General features: G+C 43.9%; 1 protein-coding gene across 2 annotated transcripts in view; it reads right to left on the bottom strand.

Moving 5' to 3' along the window:
* LOC124595029 (leukocyte elastase inhibitor-like) overlaps positions 1-13347 on the bottom strand; it is a 217883-nt gene that overhangs the window by 29421 nt on the left and 175115 nt on the right. Inside the window, exon 8 of one of the 2 annotated variants that reach the window (XM_047133589.1) lies at positions 1-199. The exons of the other annotated variant lie outside the window; for it this stretch is intronic. Coding sequence (XP_046989545.1) covers positions 1-199 — 199 coding nt within the window. The remainder of the gene's footprint in view (positions 200-13347) is intronic. 2 annotated transcript variants of the gene reach the window in all.

Here is a 13347-nt window from a genome sequence, read left to right as displayed (position 1 = left end):
AATTGATGTTCGGGGAATTGTTGTGCAAATGCAGCCGCTTCGGATGGTGTAGGAGCGGGAGGACCAGCAAAACGTCCCGCGAAGAGTACTGCCGAAGACTGGTGGTCCACTATGAAGAACATGAACTGACGGTCGGCCTTGAAAATGACTGGGCGCGGTGGCTTTTCATCAACAGAGTCGATCTTCTCCGAAAGAACAGCTGCAAACAAAGTTACCCAGCAACTTAGCACTTTTCGTTCATGTGAAAACTACATTTAACACTGTCTGACAAAGAGCATCAAATAGAGTCCCTCCCATACAGTCTCCTATTGGGGAGAGACTCACTATACATATTCAGGAAAGACGTTGGAGGCAACTTTCAAATTTGTAGAAATGTTGATAGAAATTATGAAAACACATTTTCCGGAATACAGCGCATATGTATGGCGGTAACATTTGTGCACAGAGGCAGTTGTTTCTGCTTGTTATGGAGTTAGCCTTCAATAGCCCATTAGCAGGGTTGAGTATTCGACAACGCAACTGGCTAGACGAGCGAGTTAGGTAAATGAGAACCCATCCTGGCTCAACGAGGGCGCGTTGTTGACAGGCGGGTAGTTGAACATGTGTCCCCAACTACCATTGTTGAATATAATGACGAGGTGAATGACCTGGACAAGGCGTTAGGTAAAATCTTATATCTTTGCCATCGATGAACGAAGACACAGCAAAGCCAGGGACCACAGACATCATGCACTATGTAATCAAAAGTATCAAAAATGTTCGAATGTGTGTGAAATCATATGGGACTTAACTGCGAAGGTCATCAGTCCCTAAGCTTACACACTACTTAACCTAAATTATCCTAAGGACAAACACACACCCATGCCCGAGGGAGGACTCGAACCTCCGCCGGAACCAGCCGCACAGTCCATGACTGCAGCGCCTGAGACCGCTAGGCTAATCCCGCGCGGCAAAAGTATTCGGACACCTGGCTGAAAATGACTTACAAGTTCGTGGCGCCCTCCATCGGTAATGCTGGAATTCAGTATGGTGTTGTCCCACCCCTAGCCTTGATGACAGCTTCCACTCTCACAGGCATACGTTCAGTCAGGTGCTGGAAGGTTTCTTCGGGAAATGGCAGCCCATTCTTCACGGAGTGCTGCACTGACGAGAGGTATCGATGTCTGTCGATGAGGCCTGGCACGAAGTCGACGTTCCAAAACACCCCAAAGGTGTTCTATAGGATTCAGGTCAGGACTCTGTGCAGGCCAGTCCATAACAGGGATGTTGTCGTGTAACCCCTCCGCCACAGGCCATGCATTGGGAACAGGTGTTCGATCGTGTTGAAAGATGCAATCGCCGTCCCCGAATTGCCTTCGACAATGGGAAGCAATAAGGTACTTCAAACATCAATGTAGGCCTGTGCTGTGATAGTGCCACGCAAAACAACAAGGAGTGCGGGCCCTCTCCATGAAAAACATGACCACACCATAACACCACCGCCTGCGAATTTTATTGTTGGCACTACACACGCCGGCAGATGACGTTCACCGGGCATTCGCTACACCCACACCCTGCCATCGGATCGCCACATTGTGTACCATGATTCGTAACTCCAAACAATGTTTTTCGACTGTTCAATCGTCTTATGTTTACGCTCCTTATACCAAGCGAGGCGTCGTTTGGCATTTACCGGCGTGATGTGTGGCTTATGAGCAGCCGCTCGACAATGAAATCCAAATTTTATCACCTCTCACCTAACTGTCAAAGTACTTGCAGTGGATCCTGATGCAGTTTGGAATCGGTGTGTTATGGTCTGGATAGATGTCTGCCTATTAAACATTACGATCCTCTTCAACTGTCGACGGTCTCTGTCAGTCAACAGACGAGATCGTCCTGTACGCTTTTGTGCTGTACGCGTCCCTTCACGTTTCAACTTCACTATCACATCAGAAACAGGGGACCTAGGGATGTTTAGGAGTGTGGAAATCTTGCGTACAAACGTATGACACATGTGACACCTGACCACGTTTGATGGGGTTGAGTTCCGCGGAGCGTCGCATTCTGCTCTCTCATGATGTCTAATGACTACTGAGGCCGCTGATATGGAGTACCTGGCAGTAAGTGATAGCACAATGCACCTAATGTGAAAAACGTATGTTTATTGAGGTGTCTGGATACTATTGATCACATATTGTATGTTTCTTTGCTGCTCCACAAGCGGCAGTACTACGTCACATTATCACTGCCCACGCATGTCGGCTCCCTGGGGAACTACGAAAATGGAATTACAAGGTGTGTCCAAACTTTCAGGAAACGTGCCTCAAACGAAGAGGAAGAAAAAATGTTACATGGACATGGATCCGAAAACGATTTATTTTCTTCTTAGAGGTCAGTTCCTAGAACTCTTCTACATATTAACCATGGGAAACACAGGAAAAGAACGTATCAGCACAATATGACACTCTTCCCTTAATAAAATGTTCAGAATGTCATTGATTAGAAAGGATACATGCATCAATGTACCGTTCCATTGATTGTACCGGCGTGCCGTACATAAGAAATTCTAATTGCTCCCACGAATAAGGTCCGGAGAGCATGGCCAAGGAATTGTTCCACTTCTACCCATCCGTCCGTCACGAAATAGATTATTCTGAAGCCTACGAATGTTAACACTGAAATGAGGAGCTCCATTCTGCACGAAGTACATGTTTTGTCGCACTCGTGAAGACATACTCTAGCAAAACAAGTAGATCCTTCTCTAACAAAGCATGGTATGTTTCTCCACTGAGCCTGGGAGGAAGAACAGACGCCCTAACAAACAGTCGACAAAAATGTCGGCCCAAACGTTGACAGAAAATCTATATTGACAAGTGACTGCACAATTTCATGAGGATTCTCAACGGCCCATGCGTGATCATTGTGAACATTTACATTAAAATGCCAAGTCCCTTTCATGTAAAATGTCTCACCTATACGGGAATCTACATAGTGGATGTTCCAGTACAGATAGCATTAGCATGGTTGACGACATAAGCAACTTTGGGTTTGGCCATGAGTCGTGCATAGACAGCCAAACGGTAAACGCAATTAAACGGGAAATCCTTCTTTGCGTCCTGGTCCGGCACAAATTTTCGTTGTTGCCATTCCATTCTACATCTGATGGTCGCCCGTGTTCGCAACTGCGAAAACATTTAATTTATTCCATAGTGGCTGTAGTCGCTACGGTGCCTGTTCCTTTGGACATCCGTGCATATCCAAAGAAACATTCAATCATAATTCAGAATAACATCGGCACTGCAATACCGTAAATATATTAACAGTTATACCGATTACTTCAGAAATAATAAACAGTTTACTTACTTTTTTTCCATCTGCCTCGTTTTCATTTGACTGCCCCTCATATATTTAGAATTTTGAGAGAGCTGTTTCACTCTGCTACGGAAATATTGTCCGCCCCGGTAGCTAAGTAATAGCCGGCACGGTAGCTCAGCGTGTTCGGCCAGAGGGTTAGCTGCCCTCTGCAATAAAAAACTGAGTCAACGGCTCAACACTGAACTTGAACGGGTGTCATGGGACATCCGCAGTGAACAAATGCAACGAACAAAATGAGAACAATAAAAAATTAAAACAAGTGGTCAGCGCGACAGAATGTCAATCCTAAGGATCCGGGTCCGATTCCCGGCTGGGTCGGAGGTTTTCTCCGCTCAGGGACAGAGTGTTGTGTTGTCCTAACCATCATCATTTCATCCCCATTGACGCTCAAGTCGCCGAAGTGGCGTCAAATCGAAAGACTTGCACCCGGCAAACGGTCTACGCGATGGGAGGCCCTAGTCATACGACATTTGCGGAAATATTGTTCGATGAATTTTTTGTCAGCTAGTGAATAGATTAAATTAGATTAATACTAGTTCCATGGATTATGAATACGATATTTCGTAATGATGTGGAACGAGTCAAATTTTCCAATACATGACATAATTAAGTTAATTTAACAACATAACTAAGTTAATATAACAACTTTTTTATTTTTTGTTTTTTTTTAATTTTTTAAATATTTTTTGTTTGTTTTTTTTTTTCTTAATTTATATCTAAAAATTCCTCTATGGAGTAGAAGGAGTTGTCATTCAGAAATTCTTTTAATTTCTTCTTAAATACTTGTTGGTTATCTGTCAGACTTTTGATACTATGTGGTAAGTGACCAAAGACTTTAGTGGCAGTATAATTCACCCCTTTCTGTGCCAAAGTTAGATTTAATCTTGAATAGTGAAGATCATCCTTTCTCCTAGTATTGTAGTTATGCACACTGCTATTACTTTTGAATTGGGTTTCGTTGTTAATAACAAATTTCATAAGAGAGTATATATACTGAGAAGCTACTGTGAATATCCCTAGATCCTTAAATAAATGTCTGCAGGAAGATCTTGGGTGGACTCCAGCTATTATTCTGATTACACGCTTTTGTGCAATAAATACTTTATTCCTTAGTGATGTATTACCCCAAAATATGATGCCATATGCAAGCAATGAGTGAAAATAGGCGTAGTAAGCTAATTTACTAAGATGTTTATCACCAAAATTTGCAATGACCCTTATTGCATAAGTAGCTGAACTCAAACGTTTCAGCAGATCATCAATGTGTTTCTTCCAATTTAATCTCTCATCGATGGACACACCTAAAATTTTTGAATATTCTACCTTAGCTATATGCTTCTGATTAAGGTCTATATTTATTAATGGCGTCATACCATTTACTGTACGGAACTGTATGTACTGTGTCTTATCAAAATTCAGTGAGAGTCCGTTTATAAGGAACCACTTACAAGGGAACCTCCCCATCGCACCCCCCTCAGATATAGTTATAAGTTGGCACAGTGGATAGGCCTTGAAAAACTGAACACAGATCAATTGAGAAAACAGGAAGAAGTTGTGTGGAACTGTGAAAAAATAAGCAAAATATACAAACTGAGTAGTTCATGGGAAGATAAGCAACATCAAGGACACTGGGACCGCAAGAGCGCCGTGGTCTCGTGGTAACGTGAGTAGCTGCGGAACGAAAGGTCCTTGTTTCAAATCTTCCATCGAGTGAAAAGCTTAATTTTTTATTTTCAGTTTATGTGACAAACTCTTATGTTTTCATCACTTTTTTGGGAGTGATTATCACATCCACAAGAAAACCTAAATCGGGCAAGGTAGAAGAATCTTTTTACCCATTCACCAAGTATACAAGTTAGGTGGGTCGACAACATATTCCTGTCATGTGACGCACATGCCGTCACCAGTGTCGTATAGAATATATCAGATGTGTTTTCCTGCGGAGGAATCGGTTGCCCTATGACCTTGCGATAAAATGTTTTCGGTTCCCATTGGAGAGGCACGTCCTTTCGTCTACTAATCGCACGGTTTTCCGATGCGGTCGCAAAACACAGACACTAAACTTATTACAGTGAACAGAGACATCAATGAACGAACGGACAGATAATAACTATGCAAAAATAAAGAAATTAAAATTTTCACTCGAGGGAAGACTTCCAAGGACCTCTCGTTCTGCAGCTGCTCACGCTACCACGGGACCACGGCGCTCCTGAGCTCAGAGTGTCCATGATGTTGCCTATGTCACCCATGGACTGCTCAGTTTGTATATTTTGCTTATTTTTTCACAGTTCCACACAACTTCTTCCTGTTTTCTCAATTGATCTGTGTTCAGTTTATCAAGGCCTATCCACTGTGCCAACTTATAACTAAATCTGAGGGGGGTGCGATGGGGAGGTTCCCTTGTTAGTAATTTTCTGAAAGACATTATTGACAATTTCATCAGTTAATTTTTGTTTGTCAGGTGTGATTACTATACTTATATCATCAGCAAAGAGAACTAACTTTGCCTCTTCATGAATATAGAATGGCAAGTCATTAATATATATTAAGAACAACAAAGAACCCAAGACTGACCCTTGTGGAACCCCATTCTTGATAGTTCCCCAGTTTGAGGAATGTGCTGATCTTTGCATATTATGAGAACTGCGTATTTCAACTTTCAGCACTCTTCCAGTTAGGTACGAATTAAACCATTTGTGCACTGTCCCACTCATGCCACAATTCTTGAGCTTGTCTAGCAGAATTTCATGATTTACACAATCAAAAGCCTTTGAGAGATCACAAAAAATCCCAATGGGTGGTGTTCGGTTATTCAGATCATTCAAAACTTGATTGGTGAAAGCATATATGGCATTTTCTGCTGAAAAACCTTTCTGGAAACCAAACTGACATTTTGTTAGTACTTCATTTTTACAGATTTGTGAAGCTACTCTTGAATACATTACTTTCTCAAAAATTTTGGATAAAGCTGTTAGAAGGGAGATTGGACGGTAATTGTTGACACCAGATCTATCCCTTTTTTATGCAAAGGTATAACAATAGCATATTTCAGTCTATCAGGGAAAATGCCCTGTTCCAGAGAGCTGTTACACAGGTGGCTGAGAATCTTACTTATCTGTTAAGAACAAGCTTTTAGTATTTAACTGGAAATGCCATCAATTCCAAGTGAGTTTTTGGTTTTAAGCAAGTTTATTATTTTCCTAATTTCAGAGGGAGAAGTGGGTGAGATTTCAATTGAGGCTAGAATAACATGTAGTTTCCAGTGAGGACTGACATAAGAAATAATTACTGACTAAAACGGGGAAATGGCATTACAGAAATTGATGGCTGAGGCAATACTGAAGAAGAAATAAACAGAACATTAATTTTGAAGTTGTGATTCACTCTCGAAGGTGGATGATGACTTAAAGTTTGTATTTACGGAAACGATGGAAAACCTACATCAGGATACATAGACAGAGGTTTTAACCTCATTCGTCCCGCATGCAAGTCAAGTTGCTAATCAGTGCCCCTCTTTGATCGTCAAATTTTGCAACCTTATTTTTTTTTTCGGTAATCGTTCTTCTGAATGGTTTGACGTGTCCAACCACGATTTCCTTCCCTCTCTTTATCTCAAAATAGTTGGTGCACCCAACGTTTTCCGTTATTTTCTGTGTGTTGTTGTGTCTGTGTCTTCCCCTACAATTTTGGCACATCTTAACACACATCTCATCATCTTGTCCTTTCTTCTACTTTCCCCATTGATTCTGCGGAGAAGCAACTCATTTCTAATCGATCCATTTAATTTTTAGCACCCTTCTGTAACTGCACATTTCAAACATTCGATTCTCTTCTTTTGCTGTTTTATTACATTTTCCAAAATATTACTCTATGGCATCTAAACTTAAACCTTTCTAGCTACTAACACAAAGCTCGCAGATTTCCTTTAGAGTTTGTTCATCGAAAGGGCGCCATTTTGACGCACTCACTCATCTGAAAACCAGAGAGTTTGATTTCTGTTCAGCTCGCCGAGAGAAACAATGAGCTCTTACTTGTCAACCCTATATTTTTTGTTGTATGCTAAATGTCTTGTAACTGAAGTTTACCTTGTTCTGTAGCCCCTCCTACACATATTTTCATCATACTTAACCTCCGGGCACAATTGCATTCACCCTAGAAAAACAGTCTCAAGATCATTTTCTTAAAGAATCTGGAACTGAAACCACGAATCTGAAGACCTGGGGATTTGGGCTGATTTTGAAATGAAGTTGTGAACTGAGTTTCGATTTTTTTAAATCTCTGTACAGAGATTATCTAAAACGTTACTAAAACTATACAGCGATTGCCTTTCTGACTTTGATACCCTTGGAAGAAGTGGATTTAAAAGTAATTATCTAGTTACCCCATAGACATAGAGAACGGTTCATCTTGCGACTAATGAGTTCACCGGGTAATCCCACATGGCTCAGTTGGAATAAAATTTCCAGCGAAGTGCCAGTGACTCCATGTCAAACCCCATTCCATAAAAATGATTTTTGCCACGACACTTCACTAAGTAAAAAAGCATTTCATCGCTTGTTCATGAAATTCTGAACTGGAATATTTGTTGCCAATTGTTTAGTTTCGTTAATGTTAGCTGATTTCCTTTCTGCTGACATGTAATAGCATTATAGCTCTATGTTTGGTATGGAGTGATGCACTGAAATTCACAATAATAACATTATGTAATTTACGTTACATAATTTCCTTTCTGGGATAATGGGGGTAAAGTATAATTGAATACTTCATATGTACAATCTTGACAGACAAAATAGATGTATGAATTAGTACATAAATAATTCACTGACAGTCACAGACATGAATTTATAAAATTTTGTATTGCAGCCTTCCCGTAATGAGCCTGTGCATGTCACTGTTAGAGATATATCAGAACATTTATACACTTGATGAGCCAAAACAATATGACCCGCTGCTTAATGCCTTAGTTGTCCGTCTTTAAAACGAAATACATCACTGATTCTGCGCACCAGGGATCCGACGCTTTGTTGGTAGGTCTGTGGAGGTATGTGGCATTAGATGTCTACGTAGAGCTCATGTAAATAACGGGCCGCTGATTTAAGTACGTGGTGATGGGGTCCGATAGTGACCCAGATGGGTTCCATAGGATTTACACCAGCTGAATTTGGTCGCCGAGACATCGACGTGAGTTCATTATAATGCTCCTCAAACCACGGAATTACACTACTGGAAATTGAAATAAGAACACCGTGAATTCATTGTCCCAGGAAGGGGAAACTTTATTGACACATTCCTGGGGTCAGATACATCACATGATCACACTGACAGAACCACAGGCACATAGACACAGGCAACAGAGCATGCACAATGTCGGCACTAGTACAGTGTATATCCACCTTTCGCAGCAATGCAGGCTGCTATTCTCCCATGGAGACGATCGTAGAGATGCTAGATGTAGTCCTGTGGAACGGCTTGCCATGCCATTTCCACCTGGCGCCTCAGTTGGACCAGCGTTCGTGCTGGACGTGCAGACCGCGTGAGACGACGCTTCATCCAGTCCCAAACATGCTCAATGGGGGACAGATCCGGAGATCTTGCTGGCCAGGGTAGTTGACTTACAACTTCTAGAGCACGTTGGGTGGCACGGGCTACATGCGGACGTGCATTGTCCTGTTGGAACAGCAAGTTCCCTTGCCGGTCTAGGAATGGTAGAACGATGGGTTCGATGACGGTTTGGATGTACCGTGCACTATTCAGTGTCCCCTCGACGATCACCAGTGGTGTACGGCCAGTGTAGGAGATCGCTCCCCACACCATGATGCCGGGTGTTGGCCCTGCGTGCCTCGGTCGTATGCAGTCCTGATTGTGGCGCTCACCTGCACGGCGCCAAACACGCATACGACCATCATTGGCACCAAGGCAGAAGCGACTCTCATCGCTGAAGACGACACGTCTCCATTCGTCCCTCCATTCACGCCTGTCGCGACACCACTGGAGGCGGGCTGCACGATGTTGGGGCGTGAGCGGAAGACGGCCTAACGGTGTGCGGGACCGTAGCCCAGCTTCATGGAGACGGTAGCGAATGGTCCTCGCCGATACCCCAGGAGCAACAGTGTCCCTAATTTGCTGGGAAGTGGCGGTGCGGTCCCCCACGGCACTGCGTAGGATCCTACGGTCTTGGCGTGAATCCGTGCGTCGCTGCGGTCCGGTCCCAGGTCGACGGGCACGTGCACCTTCCGCCGACCACTGACGACAACATCGATGTACTGTGGAGACCTCACGCCCCATGTGTTGAGCAATTCGGCGGTACGTCCACCCGGCCTCCCGCATGCCCACTATACGCCCTCGCTCAAAGTCCGTCAACTGCACATACGGTTCACGTCCACGCTGTCGCGGCATGCTACCAGTGTTAAAGACTGCGATGGAGCTCCGTATGCCACGGCAAACTGGCTGACACTGACGGCGGCGGTGCACAAATGCTGCGCAGCTAGCGCCATTCGACGGCCAACACCGCGGTTCCTGGTGTGTCCGCTGTGCCGTGCGTGTGATCATTGCTTGTACAGCCCTCTCGCAGTGTCCGGAGCAAGTATGGTGGGTCTGACACACCGGTGTCAATGTGTTCTTTTTTCCATTTCCAGGAGTGTATATTGCTGAAAGGTGACATCGCCGTCGGGGAGGCATCAAGCATGAAAGGATACAGGCGTTCACAACTATCAGCGTGTCTTCGATTACCGTCACAGGTTGCACGCAAGCGCCGGAAAATGTCTCTCATAGCGTAAGACTGCTCTTACCAGCCAGCGTCCGTGGCGCGCTGCACGTTTCAAGCCGCCGTTCATCTCGATGATGGCGTTTTAGAAGACGATCAGCGACGTAGTGTAGCAAATATGTGATTGATCTGAAGAGCTGACATGTTTCCACTGGTCGATGCTTGAATACCGATGGTCCCGTGCCCACTGCAATAGTAATTCACGATGCACTGGGTCAACATGCGAACACGAAAGGGTTACTCCATGTTCAACAATGTACGAGAAACGGTGTGCTCCGAAACATTTGCGCGTGCACAAGAACAGTACTCTTTCGGCACGGATGCCAAAGATTACCATCTACCCTACTTTACAGGGCAGACAAGCCTCCGAAGCCCACGTTCTGTGAAGAGTCATGGACGTCCAACCGTTTACCGCCTAACGGTAATTCACTATCCTTCTACCTCTTTCCGTAGATGCTCACGACAGTAGCACGTGAACATTCGACAACTTTCGCCGCTTTCGAGATACTCGTTCACAGTCTCTGCGTAGCAATAATCTGCCCTTTGTAAAAGTCGCTTTTCTCAATGCATTTCCCGATTTACAGCCCATACCTTCCTCCTCTAGGGTGATCCCATCCGTGTCGCTCTGCTTACATACGTTTGTTACCGCGTCACCTGCCCGCAACGCCATCATGAGGCATCCAACGTTGGACAGTGGTCATAATGTTTTGGCTTATCAGTGTATATGATATCTGTTCTTTCGGACATGTCCGAAAGAACAGGCACCATTTTGACCCAGTATAAACCATGAATTAAACACAAAGGAATTACGCACGTTTGCTGCAAGTGGGCTTTCATTTTAATTGACAGGGAAAATTGAAAATATGTGCCGGAGTGGAATGTGAACCCAGGTCTCCTGCTCACTAAGCAGATGCTCTGACCACTAAGACATCTGGTCACAAATGTCATCGCAACTGCACCGTCTACCCTATCCACACACTACAAGAATGTAGTGCCCGTTGCTCATAATCTCATTACTTGCAGCATTATGCTAATTCCCGTAAGAGTTTGAGTCTGATGTGTATATATAAGGCGAAGAAAGCCAATGATCTGTTCAGCGCGAATGCACTCCAGACTCGAACGGTGGCCCATTGATGGCGACCGGGCCAAATATCTCACGAAATAAGCGTCAAACGAAAAAACTACAAAGGACGAAACTTGTCTAGCTTGAAGGGGGAAACCAGAAGGCGCCATGGTTGGCCCGCTAGATGTCGCTGCCATAGGTCAAACTGATATCAACTGCGTTTTTTTAAATAGGAACCCCCATTTTTTATTACACACTCGTGTAATACGGAAAGAAATATGAATGTTTTAGTTGGACCACTTTTTTCGCTTTGTGATAGATGGTGCTGTAACAGTCACAAACATGGCTCACAATTTCAGACAAACAGTTGGTAACAGGTAGGTTTTTCAAATTAATATACAGAACGTAGGTACGTTTGAACATTTTATTTCGGTTGTTCCAATGTGATACATGTACTTTTTTAAACTTATCATTTCTGAGAACGCATGCTGTTACAGCGTGATTACCTGTAAATACCACACTAATGCAATAAATGTTCAAAATGATGTCCGTCAACCTCAGTGCATTTGGCAATACGTGAAACGACATTCCTCTCAACAGCGAGTAGTTCGCCTTCCGTAATGTTCGCACATGCATTGACATGCGCTGACGCTTCTTGTCAGGTGTTGTCGCTGGATCACGATAGCAAATATCCTTCAACTTTCTCCACAAAAAGAAATCCGGGGACGTCAGATCCGGTGAACCTGCGGGCCATGGTATGGTGCTTCGACGACCAATCCACCTGTCATGACATATACAATTCAATACCGCTTCAACCGCACGTGATCTATGTGCAAGACATCCATCATGTTGGAAGTACATCGCCATTCTGTCATGCACTGAAACATCTTGTAGTAACATCGGTAGAACATTACATAGGAAATCAGCATACACTGCACCATTTAGATTGCCATCGATAAATGGGGGCCAATTATCCTTCGTCCCATAATGCCGCACCATGCATTAACCCGCCAAGGTCGCTGATGTTCCACTTGTCGCAGCCATCGTGGATTTTCCGTTGCCCAATAGCGCATATTATGCCGGTTTACGTTACCACTGTTGGTGAATGACGCTTCGTCGCTAAATAGAACGCGTGCAAAAGATCTGTCATCGTCCCGTAATTTCTCTTGTGCCCAGTGGCAGAACTGTACACGACGTTCAAAGTCGTCACCATGCAATTCCTGGTGCACAGAAATATGGTACGGGTGCAATCGATGTTGATGTAGCATTCTCAACACCGACGTTTTTGAGATTCCCGATTCTCGCGCAATTTGTCTGCTATTGATGTGCGGATTAGCCGCGATAGCAGCTAAAACACGTACTTCGCCATAGGTCGTGGTTGACGTTTCACATGTGGCTGAACATTTCCTGTTTCCTTAAATAACGTAACTATCCGGCGAACGGTCCGGACACTTGGATGATGTCGTCCAGGATACCGAGCAGCATACATAGCACACGTCCGTTGGGCATTTTGATGACAATAGCCATACATTAACACGATCTCGACCTTTTCCGCAATTGGTAAACGATCCATTTTAACACGGGTAATGTATCACGAAGCAAATACCGTCCGCACTGCCGGAATGTTACGTGATACCACGTACTTATACGTTTGCAACTATTACAGCGTCATCTATCACAAAGCGAGAAAAGTGGTCCAACTAAAACATTCATATTTCTTTACGTACTACACGAATTTGTAATAAAAAATGGGGGTTCCTATTTAAAAAACGCAGTTGATATCCGTTTGATCTATGGCAGCGCCATCTAGCGGGCCAACCATAGCGCCATCTGGTTTCCCCCTTCAAGCAAGACGAGTTTCGTTCTTTGCAGTTTTTACGTTTGATGCCTTATTTCGTGAGATATTTGGCCCGTTCACTATCAATGGACCACGCTATCGTTGAGAATTTGGGTCTGACGGGAGGCGTGCTAAGTGGTCACAGCGTCTGCTTGGTAAACAAAAGACTTGGGTTCGAATCCCAGTCTAGCACAAATTTTCAATATTCGCCATTGGTTTACATCAATGCCCACTTACAGCAATGTCTGTAACCCTTTTGTGTTTAATCGTACATTTAATGAATGCTGTGATTACGTATTGAGCTTGGTCTAGCAGTAGAGGGAGGGGATA

This window comes from Schistocerca americana, chromosome 2, assembly GCF_021461395.2.
Source record: "Schistocerca americana isolate TAMUIC-IGC-003095 chromosome 2, iqSchAmer2.1, whole genome shotgun sequence".
NCBI lineage: Eukaryota > Metazoa > Arthropoda > Insecta > Orthoptera > Acrididae > Schistocerca > Schistocerca americana.
Note: the sequence above shows the minus strand (reverse complement) of the source record. Positions and strands in the feature narration are given on the sequence as shown.